General features: G+C 36.7%; 6 protein-coding genes and 1 pseudogene across 6 annotated transcripts; 6 read left to right on the top strand and 1 right to left on the bottom strand.

Moving 5' to 3' along the window:
- Positions 1–604: 604 nt before the first annotated feature.
- Positions 605–981, top strand: LOC134721160 (histone H2A-like; annotated as a pseudogene).
- Positions 982–2,249: 1,268 nt separating this feature from the next.
- On the top strand, positions 2,250–2,678 carry LOC134721165 (histone H3). Its single transcript, XM_063583968.1, has one exon. The coding sequence runs from the start codon at positions 2,268–2,270 to the stop codon at positions 2,676–2,678; it is 411 nt and encodes a 136-aa protein (XP_063440038.1). The 5' UTR covers positions 2,250–2,267.
- A 1,722-nt stretch (positions 2,679–4,400) lies between these two features.
- On the top strand, positions 4,401–4,712 carry LOC134721163 (histone H4). Its single transcript, XM_063583965.1, has one exon. It carries the CDS (start codon positions 4,401–4,403, stop codon positions 4,710–4,712), a length of 312 nt encoding a protein of 103 aa, XP_063440035.1.
- Positions 4,713–5,565: 853 nt separating this feature from the next.
- On the bottom strand, positions 5,566–5,961 carry LOC134722524 (histone H2B-like; the record flags this gene model as incomplete). Its single annotated transcript, XM_063586146.1, has 1 exon — positions 5,566–5,961. A coding segment is annotated over one exon (396 nt), but the record flags the coding sequence as incomplete, so codon positions are not given.
- A 255-nt stretch (positions 5,962–6,216) lies between these two features.
- Positions 6,217–6,594, top strand: LOC134722523 (histone H2A). The gene has a single exon (XM_063586145.1). The coding sequence runs from the start codon at positions 6,217–6,219 to the stop codon at positions 6,592–6,594; it is 378 nt and encodes a 125-aa protein (XP_063442215.1).
- A 1,286-nt stretch (positions 6,595–7,880) lies between these two features.
- On the top strand, positions 7,881–13,904 carry LOC134722522 (uncharacterized). Its single transcript, XM_063586144.1, has 4 exons — positions 7,881–8,283; positions 10,022–10,321; positions 11,837–12,203; positions 13,469–13,904. The coding sequence occupies exons 1-4, from the start codon at positions 7,881–7,883 to the stop codon at positions 13,902–13,904; spliced, it is 1,506 nt and encodes a 501-aa protein (XP_063442214.1).
- Positions 11,830–12,207, top strand: LOC134723346 (histone H2A). Its single transcript, XM_063586964.1, has one exon. The coding sequence runs from the start codon at positions 11,830–11,832 to the stop codon at positions 12,205–12,207; it is 378 nt and encodes a 125-aa protein (XP_063443034.1).
- Positions 13,905–14,718: the final 814 nt, after the last annotated feature.

Below are 14,718 nucleotides of genomic sequence, written 5' to 3'. Positions count from 1 at the left end.
CAGCGTGCTTGGCCAATTCTCCGGGTAAGAGAAGACGGACAGCGGTCTGGATCTCCCGGGATGTGATGGTAGATCTTTTGTTGTAGTGTGCCAATCGGGAAGCCTCTGCTGCGATTCTCTCGAAGATATCGTTGACGAAGCTGTTCATGATGGACATTGCCTTTGAGGACACTCCGGTGTCGGGGTGAACTTGTCTCAAGACTTTGTAGATGTAGATAGCATAGGATTCACGTCTCTTCCTCCTCCTTTTCTTATCACCGCCGGGTCTGGCAGTCTTTGCCTTGGTGACGGCCTTCTTGGCTCCTTTAGTTCCTACTTTGGGTGGCATGTTACTGGTTTGATAATCAAATAAGTAATGGTGAAAAATTATTTTCAATTTGTTTATATACTGGGCAAAACGGATTGAAAGATTTTATTAAACGCGAACCTCGGAGAGAGCACCCATAACATGTTGAATGTTCGGTAGCCTAACTGCTCGCAGAGAGCTTCGTTCTGATTGGTGTATAATAAAAACATCGTTCAATCCGTTTAGTGGGTATATAAGCTAAATTTTGAAGAAAAATTGTATCACTTTACTCAGTGTCGATCAACCAAATAGTACAAAATGTCAGGACGAGGAAAAGGAGGAAAAGCAAAAGCAAAGGCAAAGTCTAGGTCATCCCGTGCCGGACTTCAGTTCCCAGTCGGTCGTATCCACAGACTTTTGAGGAAAGGAAACTATGCCGAGAGAGTTGGTGCCGGTGCACCAGTGTACCTCGCAGCTGTCTTAGAATACTTAGCAGCTGAAGTATTGGAGTTGGCAGGAAACGCCGCTCGTGACAACAAGAAGAGCAGAATCATTCCCCGTCATCTCCAGTTGGCCATCAGAAACGACGAAGAGTTGAACAAACTCTTGTCTGGTGTCACCATTGCCCAGGGAGGTGTTTTACCAACATCCAGGCTGTACTTCTGCCAAAGAAGACCCAGAAAGCTGCCAAGTAAAAAGTGGATATATCGGATTACTCACTTAACAACGGCCCTTTTCAGGGCCACCAATATTTTTCAAAAAGAGTCTAAAATTGTTGTACATCTTAGTAATACTTTATTCCCCATACATAATTGAAAAAAATATATTCTACTACATAACAAATAAAAAATGTCTAAAATATAAATGTCCCTTCTTCCGTGATTCTTCTTTTCTTCTCTCTCTAACGCATCCCATTTAAGTACAGTTCTTATAGCATAACACTAAGTCTAGTAACTTTTTCAGTCTTCTTCATCAGAACATTTATTGTCGTACTTTCTGACTCTTTGAACCCACAAGTAGCTCAGTTAAATCATATAATGTTTGTCGGGGGGAAAAAAAACCACTGATAGTATTTATATTTAATACTAGTCTGCTCTCTTCTTTCTCTCTCTTGGTTATTGATGCGAGCATGCTTAGATTCATCTGAGAAGGTGTGTGGTTTTTTTTTATTATTATAATTATTTATAGTTTTTGTTAACATTATCTCTTTCGTCAACACTTTTATATATGATATGTACTTTCCATTCTTTTCCTTTTTCCATTTTTTTCAGCATCTCTCTCTCTGTCTTTCTGTCTTTATTTAGTTATTGTTTGTGTATTAAAGATGTGGAATTGATGTAAGCACACCGACAATCAGACAATGTGACAAATGTGCCCAGCCCAAATGAAAATCATACCACATCTTCTTTTTTTATATTAAATATACATAAATATGACATAATACAACAATAAAGAAACTCAGCCGATCCGCACAATGTCATGTCGGGAATGTGTAATTCCATTTGTTTCTGTTTTTTTATTTTTATTTCGCTTTGTTTGTGTTATAACTGCATTTTATTTTTATTTTTTCCTGTTTTTATTTTTCGTTCCTTTCCTTAATGTTTCTGCATGTATTTTGACCTTTTTTCATTATTATTATTTTTCTTCTTCAGATTTATCATATTGAAACCGTGACACTAATTTACTATTGTTGAGCTATGAGGGATGATCAGAAACTGTAATTATGAATGAAAAAAGGGGGCATTTTTACTGTCAGCTTGGGTTGAGCAGTTTTTCAGTAAAAAATGGATTGAAAACTGTCAAAGTCCCTTACAAATCAGTCCAATCAGATTTAAGATATGCGGACCAATCAACGCCAGCTTTATGTAAGTGGTGATCCAATCGTCACCGTGATTTCAATCCTCCCGGCAAGCACAAAAACACATTCACCGAAATTTTCAAGTATTCTTTCTGTAGCAAATCGTCCACAGAGCTAATAATCATGGCACGAACAAAGCAAACTGCACGTAAATCCACCGGAGGTAAAGCTCCAAGAAAACAACTTGCCACCAAGGCCGCCCGTAAGAGCGCACCTGCAACCGGTGGAGTCAAGAAACCACATAGATACAGGCCAGGAACAGTCGCTCTCCGAGAAATCAGGAGATACCAGAAGAGCACAGAGCTCCTCATCAGGAAACTCCCCTTCCAGAGATTAGTCCGTGAAATCGCCCAGGACTTCAAAACTGATCTCCGATTCCAGAGTTCAGCCGTCATGGCCCTACAGGAAGCCAGCGAAGCCTACTTGGTCGGTCTCTTCGAGGATACCAACTTGTGCGCAATCCACGCCAAGAGAGTAACCATCATGCCAAAGGATATCCAATTGGCCCGAAGAATCCGTGGAGAACGTGCTTAAGAAGTGTGATTTTTTCACCAAAACATAACGGCCCTTTTCAGGGCCACCAATATTTTTCAAAAAGAATCTATAAATTGTTGTACATGAAAATTAGAAACATAGCCGAACCCCTCTTTTCCCCATCTCTCTCTCTCTCTTTTATTTCTTCTTGTTGAATCCATCTATATGCAAAGCAATACATAGACAAAAAATAAATTTTATGATATATATATACACACAAGTCTCATCACAAAAAAAAGGGGGGTGTTTGTTTATCATGGTACATGTATGTCCTTGTGTGTAGAATATTAAATAGTACATTATATAAAAAAAGATCAACATATAAATGTTTCTATCTGTACTTCTGTTCTTTTCTTTTCTTCGCTTGTTTTGTCTTGTCTTCTTTTGATGTATTATTTACACCAGTAGTCTAGACCAAAGAAAGAGAACCACCAACTGGCCAAAATATAACCTTTTTTTTTAAGTTAGAGTTTAAATATCTTGTATAATTCATTAATTTGAATATTTCTTTTAGAAAAGCTGATATTACAGGGTACTTTTATCAAAAATTTAGAGCTCTTTTTCAGTCAGAATTGTAAAGAATTTTTTTATCATGTATGTAGTAATATATTTTGTCCACTTTAGAGTCTTGTCTTGCTGCTAGTTAACAAAATCATGAAATTTCTATTTAAATTAATATAATTTCGGTACGGGTCCAAGTAGTCCCCACAAAATTTCAATGTAGGAAGTCCATGTAAGCATATATCTTGCACTTATAAGCTTTTTTATATGATAAAAAGTGGTTTTCAGACTTATTATAAACTTTTCTGGCTAAAAGAAGTCTTCAGAATAGTAAGTACATGTGTGCGCATTAACATTTTTATTGGATTGGCTGATGAAATTGTCATCGTCATACTGTGGATAAATATAGAATGGCGTTTAAAAATAAAATTGAAAGGAAGATGCACACATAAGAAGTTTTACCCGCAGTCAGGGGCATCTCTTTTCTTCACTGTAATACCTAGAAAAAAAAATCTTTAATAGTAATAACAGTAACAGTTTTATTCATACATTCTCCCATTTATGATCTGAAGTACCTGCAGCAGATCGTTGATGATGGCAAGCACAGCTTTGACAGATGATGTTGAGTTATGAAAGACAGGTAGAAAACTGCAAGCATGTAAAATCCTGTGATGTATCCAATTTCTGGATACATCAAATAGACAAATAGATAACCAGTATTCCTAGATATGTCTGTGAGGTTTATTTTTTCCCCAACTAAATTCCATTCCATTAAGTTGAAATGTGTATTGTCATTGAATGAAAATGTCTGTTCAGAGAAAGCAAATAATTATCTTTATAATTTTGACTGTCTAAAGTGATTTTCATTTATCATTTATTTATCATACTATTCTATCTTAAAATGAAAACTTTTCAACATTTTGGAACTTTTTTTGTCTCCTTCAGTCATTTTTATTCCGATTGAAATAATAGTTTTTTCTTAAAAATTTACTGTCTGATATGAATTATTATATTTTTCAGACCTAGAATGAAAAAGTGGATTGAAAGTGTACACAGTTTAAGGCAGTACAGAGTTACCTCCCGGAATAAAACAACGTAAGCCAATCAGACAACAGTTAACTGAAAATGTGTGATACTTCTTTTACGGCCGCGTTGGTGATATATAAAGAGTCGCTGTTAGACGGAAAGTATTATTTAACTAATCACCACAAATAGTTAAACATGTCAGGTAGAGGAAAAGGAGGTAAAGGTCTAGGAAAAGGAGGCGCCAAGCGTCACAGGAAGGTGTTGCGTGATAACATCCAAGGTATCACCAAGCCAGCCATCCGTCGTTTAGCAAGAAGAGGTGGAGTAAAACGTATATCTGGACTCATCTATGAGGAAACCCGTGGTGTCCTTAAAGTTTTCTTGGAAAATGTCATCCGTGATGCTGTCACATACACAGAGCACGCCAAGAGGAAGACTGTCACTGCCATGGATGTTGTCTACGCTTTGAAACGTCAAGGACGTACCTTGTACGGATTCGGAGGTTAAACAGCCACCCAGCTAATATCAACAACGGCCCTTTTCAGGGCCACCAACATTTTTCAAAAAGAATCTTAGATTTGTTGTACATCGTTTTAAACAAAATCTTGAAATCAAAGCTTGCTCCCACTTCTATTCTTTTCTCTAATGTTCATGAATTTTTCAACCGTTTTTCTTGTTTTCCCTGATCCTGATCCGCAACTATTTTCTCTCTCTCGTTATACCCCCCCCCCCCCCCCTTTTTTTTTTTAAATATCTGGCTTTCTTTTTAATTAACTTCCTTACTCTTACTCTTGTATTTATTTGAGAATTTATATTTCTGAAGGTTTATGAATACGTTCAAAGATCAAGTCCGTGCATTTGCCTACATGAAGAGAGAAAATTTCAAAACAAAATGCACGGACTTTTACACACAAAATCTGTAGATTCTGTTATATTCAATTATAGAGGTTTTTTTTGCGTGGTTTAAGATTAGGTAATGTTCTTGTTTCCGTGTAAAATAATTCTCGCAATATTTTTTTTCTCTCGAAAAGCAAAAGAAATCGTAAATTTATCAACTCTATTAATTGGAATGAAAGCACTGTTTTGTTCTTCATGATTTATGTATTTACGCTTTGTAGTTTTGACAGACAAATTAAATGCTACAGAATGAGTGAAATACACGTATATTTGTTATACAGATAGAAAGAAGAGAAAAGTAACCATATACTATTGAAATAGTTTGAAAGTGGTTATAGCTGGGGTTGGGATTTATAGCTTTGTTTAGAAGTTTGACATTGATGTACAACAAATGTAAATTCTTTTTGAAAAATGTTGGTGGCCCTGAAAAGGGCCGTTTGTGAAGTTATAAACTTCAGACTGTTTACTTGCTGCTGGTGTATTTAGTGACGGCTTTGGTACCTTCACTGACAGCGTGCTTGGCCAATTCTCCGGGTAAGAGAAGACGGACAGCGGTCTGGATCTCCCGGGATGTGATGGTAGATCTTTTGTTGTAGTGTGCCAATCGGGAAGCCTCTGCTGCGATTCTCTCGAAGATATCGTTGACGAAGCTGTTCATGATGGACATTGCCTTTGAGGACACTCCGGTGTCGGGGTGAACTTGTCTCAAGACTTTGTAGATGTAGATAGCATAGGATTCACGTCTCTTCCTCCTCCTTTTCTTATCACCGCCGGGTCTGGCAGTCTTTGCCTTGGTGACGGCCTTCTTGGCTCCTTTAGTTCCTACTTTGGGTGGCATGTTACTGGTTTGATAATCAAATAAGTAATGGTGAAAAATTATTTTCAATTTGTTTATATACTGGGCAAAACGGATTGAAAGATTTTATTAAACGCGAACCTCGGAGAGAGCACCCATAACATGTTGAATGTTCGGTAGCCTAACTGCTCGCAGAGAGCTTCGTTCTGATTGGTGTATAATAAAAACATCGTTCAATCCGTTTAGTGGGTATATAAGCTAAATTTTGAAGAAAAATTGTATCACTTTACTCAGTGTCGATCAACCAAATAGTACAAAATGTCAGGACGAGGAAAAGGAGGAAAAGCAAAAGCAAAGGCAAAGTCTAGGTCATCCCGTGCCGGACTTCAGTTCCCAGTCGGTCGTATCCACAGACTTTTGAGGAAAGGAAACTATGCCGAGAGAGTTGGTGCCGGTGCACCAGTGTACCTCGCAGCTGTCTTAGAATACTTAGCAGCTGAAGTATTGGAGTTGGCAGGAAACGCCGCTCGTGACAACAAGAAGAGCAGAATCATTCCCCGTCATCTCCAGTTGGCCATCAGAAACGACGAAGAGTTGAACAAACTCTTGTCTGGTGTCACCATTGCCCAGGGAGGTGTTTTACCAAACATCCAGGCTGTACTTCTGCCAAAGAAGACCCAGAAAGCTGCCAAGTAAAAAGTGGATATATCGGATTACTCACTTAACAACGGCCCTTTTCAGGGCCACCAATATTTTTCAAAAAGAGTCTAAAATTGTTGTACATCTTAGTAATACTTTATTCCCCATACATAATTGAAAAAAATATATTCTACTACATAACAAATAAAAAATGTCTAAAATATAAATGTCCCTTCTTCCGTGATTCTTCTTTTCTTCTCTCTCTAACGCATCCCATTTAAGTACAGTTCTTATAGCATAACACTAAGTCTAGTAACTTTTTCAGTCTTCTTCATCAGAACATTTATTGTCGTACTTTCTGACTCTTTGAACCCACAAGTAGCTCAGTTAAATCATATAATGTTTGTCGGGGGGAAAAAAAACCACTGATAGTATTTATATTTAATACTAGTCTGCTCTCTTCTTTCTCTCTCTTGGTTATTGATGCGAGCATGCTTAGATTCATCTGAGAAGGTGTGTGGTTTTTTTTTATTATTATAATTATTTATAGTTTTTGTTAACATTATCTCTTTCGTCAACACTTTTATATATGATATGTACTTTCCATTCTTTTCCTTTTTCCATTTTTTTCAGCATCTCTCTCTCTGTCTTTCTGTCTTTATTTAGTTATTGTTTGTGTATTAAAGATGTGGAATTGATGTAAGCACACCGACAATCAGACAATGTGACAAATGTGCCCAGCCCAAATGAAAATCATACCACATCTTCTTTTTTTATATTAAATATACATAAATATGACATAATACAACAATAAAGAAACTCAGCCGATCCGCACAATGTCATGTCGGGAATGTGTAATTCCATTTGTTTCTGTTTTTTTATTTTTATTTCGCTTTGTTTGTGTTATAACTGCATTTTATTTTTATTTTTTCCTGTTTTTATTTTTCGTTCCTTTCCTTAATGTTTCTGCATGTATTTTGACCTTTTTTCATTATTATTATTTTTCTTCTTCAGATTTATCATATTGAAACCGTGACACTAATTTACTATTGTTGAGCTATGAGGGATGATCAGAAACTGTAATTATGAATGAAAAAAGGGGGCATTTTTACTGTCAGCTTGGGTTGAGCAGTTTTTCAGTAAAAAATGGATTGAAAACTGTCAAAGTCCCTTACAAATCAGTCCAATCAGATTTAAGATATGCGGACCAATCAACGCCAGCTTTATGTAAGTGGTGATCCAATCGTCACCGTGATTTCAATCCTCCCGGCAAGCACAAAAACACATTCACCGAAATTTTCAAGTATTCTTTCTGTAGCAAATCGTCCACAGAGCTAATAATCATGGCACGAACAAAGCAAACTGCACGTAAATCCACCGGAGGTAAAGCTCCAAGAAAACAACTTGCCACCAAGGCCGCCCGTAAGAGCGCACCTGCAACCGGTGGAGTCAAGAAACCACATAGATACAGGCCAGGAACAGTCGCTCTCCGAGAAATCAGGAGATACCAGAAGAGCACAGAGCTCCTCATCAGGAAACTCCCCTTCCAGAGATTAGTCCGTGAAATCGCCCAGGACTTCAAAACTGATCTCCGATTCCAGAGTTCAGCCGTCATGGCCCTACAGGAAGCCAGCGAAGCCTACTTGGTCGGTCTCTTCGAGGATACCAACTTGTGCGCAATCCACGCCAAGAGAGTAACCATCATGCCAAAGGATATCCAATTGGCCCGAAGAATCCGTGGAGAACGTGCTTAAGAAGTGTGATTTTTTCACCAAAACATAACGGCCCTTTTCAGGGCCACCAATATTTTTCAAAAAGAATCTATAAATTGTTGTACATGAAAATTAGAAACATAGCCGAACCCCTCTTTTCCCCATCTCTCTCTCTCTCTTTTATTTCTTCTTGTTGAATCCATCTATATGCAAAGCAATACATAGACAAAAAATAAATTTTATGATATATATATACACACAAGTCTCATCACAAAAAAAAGGGGGGTGTTTGTTTATCATGGTACATGTATGTCCTTGTGTGTAGAATATTAAATAGTACATTATATAAAAAAAGATCAACATATAAATGTTTCTATCTGTACTTCTGTTCTTTTCTTTTCTTCGCTTGTTTTGTCTTGTCTTCTTTTGATGTATTATTTACACCAGTAGTCTAGACCAAAGAAAGAGAACCACCAACTGGCCAAAATATAACCTTTTTTTTTAAGTTAGAGTTTAAATATCTTGTATAATTCATTAATTTGAATATTTCTTTTAGAAAAGCTGATATTACAGGGTACTTTTATCAAAAATTTAGAGCTCTTTTTCAGTCAGAATTGTAAAGAATTTTTTTATCATGTATGTAGTAATATATTTTGTCCACTTTAGAGTCTTGTCTTGCTGCTAGTTAACAAAATCATGAAATTTCTATTTAAATTAATATAATTTCGGTACGGGTCCAAGTAGTCCCCACAAAATTTCAATGTAGGAAGTCCATGTAAGCATATATCTTGCACTTATAAGCTTTTTTATATGATAAAAAGTGGTTTTCAGACTTATTATAAACTTTTCTGGCTAAAAGAAGTCTTCAGAATAGTAAGTACATGTGTGCGCATTAACATTTTTATTGGATTGGCTGATGAAATTGTCATCGTCATACTGTGGATAAATATAGAATGGCGTTTAAAAATAAAATTGAAAGGAAGATGCACACATAAGAAGTTTTACCCGCAGTCAGGGGCATCTCTTTTCTTCACTGTAATACCTAGAAAAAAAAATCTTTAATAGTAATAACAGTAACAGTTTTATTCATACATTCTCCCATTTATGATCTGAAGTACCTGCAGCAGATCGTTGATGGATGGCAAGCACAGCTTTGACAGATGATGTTGAGTTATGAAAGACAGGTAGAAAACTGCAAGCATGTAAAATCCTGTGATGTATCCAATTTCTGGATACATCAAATAGACAAATAGATAACCAGTATTCCTAGATATGTCTGTGAGGTTTATTTTTTCCCCAACTAAATTCCATTCCATTAAGTTGAAATGTGTATTGTCATTGAATGAAAATGTCTGTTCAGAGAAAGCAAATAATTATCTTTATAATTTTGACTGTCTAAAGTGATTTTCATTTATCATTTATTTATCATACTATTCTATCTTAAAATGAAAACTTTTCAACATTTTGGAACTTTTTTTGTCTCCTTCAGTCATTTTTATTCCGATTGAAATAATAGTTTTTTCTTAAAAATTTACTGTCTGATATGAATTATTATATTTTTCAGACCTAGAATGAAAAAGTGGATTGAAAGTGTACACAGTTTAAGGCAGTACAGAGTTACCTCCCGGAATAAAACAACGTAAGCCAATCAGACAACAGTTAACTGAAAATGTGTGATACTTCTTTTACGGCCGCGTTGGTGATATATAAAGAGTCGCTGTTAGACGGAAAGTATTATTTAACTAATCACCACAAATAGTTAAACATGTCAGGTAGAGGAAAAGGAGGTAAAGGTCTAGGAAAAGGAGGCGCCAAGCGTCACAGGAAGGTGTTGCGTGATAACATCCAAGGTATCACCAAGCCAGCCATCCGTCGTTTAGCAAGAAGAGGTGGAGTAAAACGTATATCTGGACTCATCTATGAGGAAACCCGTGGTGTCCTTAAAGTTTTCTTGGAAAATGTCATCCGTGATGCTGTCACATACACAGAGCACGCCAAGAGGAAGACTGTCACTGCCATGGATGTTGTCTACGCTTTGAAACGTCAAGGACGTACCTTGTACGGATTCGGAGGTTAAACAGCCACCCAGCTAATATCAACAACGGCCCTTTTCAGGGCCACCAACATTTTTCAAAAAGAATCTTAGATTTGTTGTACAGTTTTAAACAAAATCTTGAAATCAAAGCTTGCTCCCACTTCTATTCTTTTCTCTAATGTTCATGAATTTTTCAACCGTTTTTCTTGTTTTCCCTGATCCTGATCCGCAACTATTTTCTCTCTCTCGTTATACCCCCCCCCCCCCCCCTTTTTTTTTTTTAAATATCTGGCTTTCTTTTTAATTAACTTCCTTACTCTTACTCTTGTATTTATTTGAGAATTTATATTTCTGAAGGTTTATGAATACGTTCAAAGATCAAGTCCGTGCATTTGCCTACATGAAGAGAGAAAATTTCAAAACAAAATGCACGGACTTTTACACACAAAATCTGTAGATTCTGTTATATTCAATTATAGAGGTTTTTTTTGCGTGGTTTAAGATTAGGTAATGTTCTTGTTTCCGTGTAAAATAATTCTCGCAATATTTTTTTTCTCTCGAAAAGCAAAAGAAATCGTAAATTTATCAACTCTATTAATTGGAATGAAAGCACTGTTTTGTTCTTCATGATTTATGTATTTACGCTTTGTAGTTTTGACAGACAAATTAAATGCTACAGAATGAGTGAAATACACGTATATTTGTTATACAGATAGAAAGAAGAGAAAAGTAACCATATACTATTGAAATAGTTTGAAAGTGGTTATAGCTGGGGTTGGGATTTATAGCTTTGTTTAGAAGTTTGACATTGATGTACAACAAATGTAAATTCTTTTTGAAAAATGTTGGTGGCCCTGAAAAGGGCCGTTTGTGAAGTTATAAACTTCAGACTGTTTACTTGCTGCTGGTGTATTTAGTGACGGCTTTGGTACCTTCACTGACAGCGTGCTTGGCCAATTCTCCGGGTAAGAGAAGACGGACAGCGGTCTGGATCTCCCGGGATGTGATGGTAGATCTTTTGTTGTAGTGTGCCAATCGGGAAGCCTCTGCTGCGATTCTCTCGAAGATATCGTTGACGAAGCTGTTCATGATGGACATTGCCTTTGAGGACACTCCGGTGTCGGGGTGAACTTGTCTCAAGACTTTGTAGATGTAGATAGCATAGGATTCACGTCTCTTCCTCCTCCTTTTCTTATCACCGCCGGGTCTGGCAGTCTTTGCCTTGGTGACGGCCTTCTTGGCTCCTTTAGTTCCTACTTTGGGTGGCATGTTACTGGTTTGATAATCAAATAAGTAATGGTGAAAAATTATTTTCAATTTGTTTATATACTGGGCAAAACGGATTGAAAGATTTTATTAAACGCGAACCTCGGAGAGAGCACCCATAACATGTTGAATGTTCGGTAGCCTAACTGCTCGCAGAGAGCTTCGTTCTGATTGGTGTATAATAAAAACATCGTTCAATCCGTTTAGTGGGTATATAAGCTAAATTTTGAAGAAAAATTGTATCACTTTACTCAGTGTCGATCAACCAAATAGTACAAAATGTCAGGACGAGGAAAAGGAGGAAAAGCAAAAGCAAAGGCAAAGTCTAGGTCATCCCGTGCCGGACTTCAGTTCCCAGTCGGTCGTATCCACAGACTTTTGAGGAAAGGAAACTATGCCGAGAGAGTTGGTGCCGGTGCACCAGTGTACCTCGCAGCTGTCTTAGAATACTTAGCAGCTGAAGTATTGGAGTTGGCAGGAAACGCCGCTCGTGACAACAAGAAGAGCAGAATCATTCCCCGTCATCTCCAGTTGGCCATCAGAAACGACGAAGAGTTGAACAAACTCTTGTCTGGTGTCACCATTGCCCAGGGAGGTGTTTTACCAAACATCCAGGCTGTACTTCTGCCAAAGAAGACCCAGAAAGCTGCCAAGTAAAAAGTGGATATATCGGATTACTCACTTAACAACGGCCCTTTTCAGGGCCACCAATATTTTTCAAAAAGAGTCTAAAATTGTTGTACATCTTAGTAATACTTTATTCCCCATACATAATTGAAAAAAATATATTCTACTACATAACAAATAAAAAATGTCTAAAATATAAATGTCCCTTCTTCCGTGATTCTTCTTTTCTTCTCTCTCTAACGCATCCCATTTAAGTACAGTTCTTATAGCATAACACTAAGTCTAGTAACTTTTTCAGTCTTCTTCATCAGAACATTTATTGTCGTACTTTCTGACTCTTTGAACCCACAAGTAGCTCAGTTAAATCATATAATGTTTGTCGGGGGGAAAAAAAACCACTGATAGTATTTATATTTAATACTAGTCTGCTCTCTTCTTTCTCTCTCTTGGTTATTGATGCGAGCATGCTTAGATTCATCTGAGAAGGTGTGTGGTTTTTTTTTATTATTATAATTATTTATAGTTTTTGTTAACATTATCTCTTTCGTCAACACTTTTATATATGATATGTACTTTCCATTCTTTTCCTTTTTCCATTTTTTTCAGCATCTCTCTCTCTGTCTTTCTGTCTTTATTTAGTTATTGTTTGTGTATTAAAGATGTGGAATTGATGTAAGCACACCGACAATCAGACAATGTGACAAATGTGCCCAGCCCAAATGAAAATCATACCACATCTTCTTTTTTTATATTAAATATACATAAATATGACATAATACAACAATAAAGAAACTCAGCCGATCCGCACAATGTCATGTCGGGAATGTGTAATTCCATTTGTTTCTGTTTTTTTATTTTTATTTCGCTTTGTTTGTGTTATAACTGCATTTTATTTTTATTTTTTCCTGTTTTTATTTTTCGTTCCTTTCCTTAATGTTTCTGCATGTATTTTGACCTTTTTTCATTATTATTATTTTTCTTCTTCAGATTTATCATATTGAAACCGTGACACTAATTTACTATTGTTGAGCTATGAGGGATGATCAGAAACTGTAATTATGAATGAAAAAAGGGGGCATTTTTACTGTCAGCTTGGGTTGAGCAGTTTTTCAGTAAAAAATGGATTGAAAACTGTCAAAGTCCCTTACAAATCAGTCCAATCAGATTTAAGATATGCGGACCAATCAACGCCAGCTTTATGTAAGTGGTGATCCAATCGTCACCGTGATTTCAATCCTCCCGGCAAGCACAAAAACACATTCACCGAAATTTTCAAGTATTCTTTCTGTAGCAAATCGTCCACAGAGCTAATAATCATGGCACGAACAAAGCAAACTGCACGTAAATCCACCGGAGGTAAAGCTCCAAGAAAACAACTTGCCACCAAGGCCGCCCGTAAGAGCGCACCTGCAACCGGTGGAGTCAAGAAACCACATAGATACAGGCCAGGAACAGTCGCTCTCCGAGAAATCAGGAGATACCAGAAGAGCACAGAGCTCCTCATCAGGAAACTCCCCTTCCAGAGATTAGTCCGTGAAATCGCCCAGGACTTCAAAACTGATCTCCGATTCCAGAGTTCAGCCGTCATGGCCCTACAGGAAGCCAGCGAAGCCTACTTGGTCGGTCTCTTCGAGGATACCAACTTGTGCGCAATCCACGCCAAGAGAGTAACCATCATGCCAAAGGATATCCAATTGGCCCGAAGAATCCGTGGAGAACGTGCTTAAGAAGTGTGATTTTTTCACCAAAACATAACGGCCCTTTTCAGGGCCACCAATATTTTTCAAAAAGAATCTATAAATTGTTGTACATGAAAATTAGAAACATAGCCGAACCCCTCTTTTCCCCATCTCTCTCTCTCTCTTTTATTTCTTCTTGTTGAATCCATCTATATGCAAAGCAATACATAGACAAAAAATAAATTTTATGATATATATATACACACAAGTCTCATCACAAAAAAAAGGGGGGGTGTTTGTTTATCATGGTACATGTATGTCCTTGTGTGTAGAATATTAAATAGTACATTATATAAAAAAAGATCAACATATAAATGTTTCTATCTGTACTTCTGTTCTTTTCTTTTCTTCGCTTGTTTTGTCTTGTCTTCTTTTGATGTATTATTTACACCAGTAGTCTAGACCAAAGAAAGAGAACCACCAACTGGCCAAAATATAACCTTTTTTTTTAAGTTAGAGTTTAAATATCTTGTATAATTCATTAATTTGAATATTTCTTTTAGAAAAGCTGATATTACAGGGTACTTTTATCAAAAATTTAGAGCTCTTTTTCAGTCAGAATTGTAAAGAATTTTTTTATCATGTATGTAGTAATATATTTTGTCCACTTTAGAGTCTTGTCTTGCTGCTAGTTAACAAAATCATGAAATTTCTATTTAAATTAATATAATTTCGGTACGGGTCCAAGTAGTCCCCACAAAATTTCAATGTAGGAAGTCCATGTAAGCATATATCTTGCACTTATAAGCTTTTTTATATGATAAAAAGTGGTTTTCAGACTTATTATAAACTTTTCTGGCTA

Source organism: Mytilus trossulus, chromosome 6, assembly GCF_036588685.1.
Source record: "Mytilus trossulus isolate FHL-02 chromosome 6, PNRI_Mtr1.1.1.hap1, whole genome shotgun sequence".
Lineage (NCBI taxonomy): Eukaryota > Metazoa > Mollusca > Bivalvia > Mytilida > Mytilidae > Mytilus > Mytilus trossulus.
This window is presented reverse-complemented; position numbering and strand designations above follow the sequence as displayed.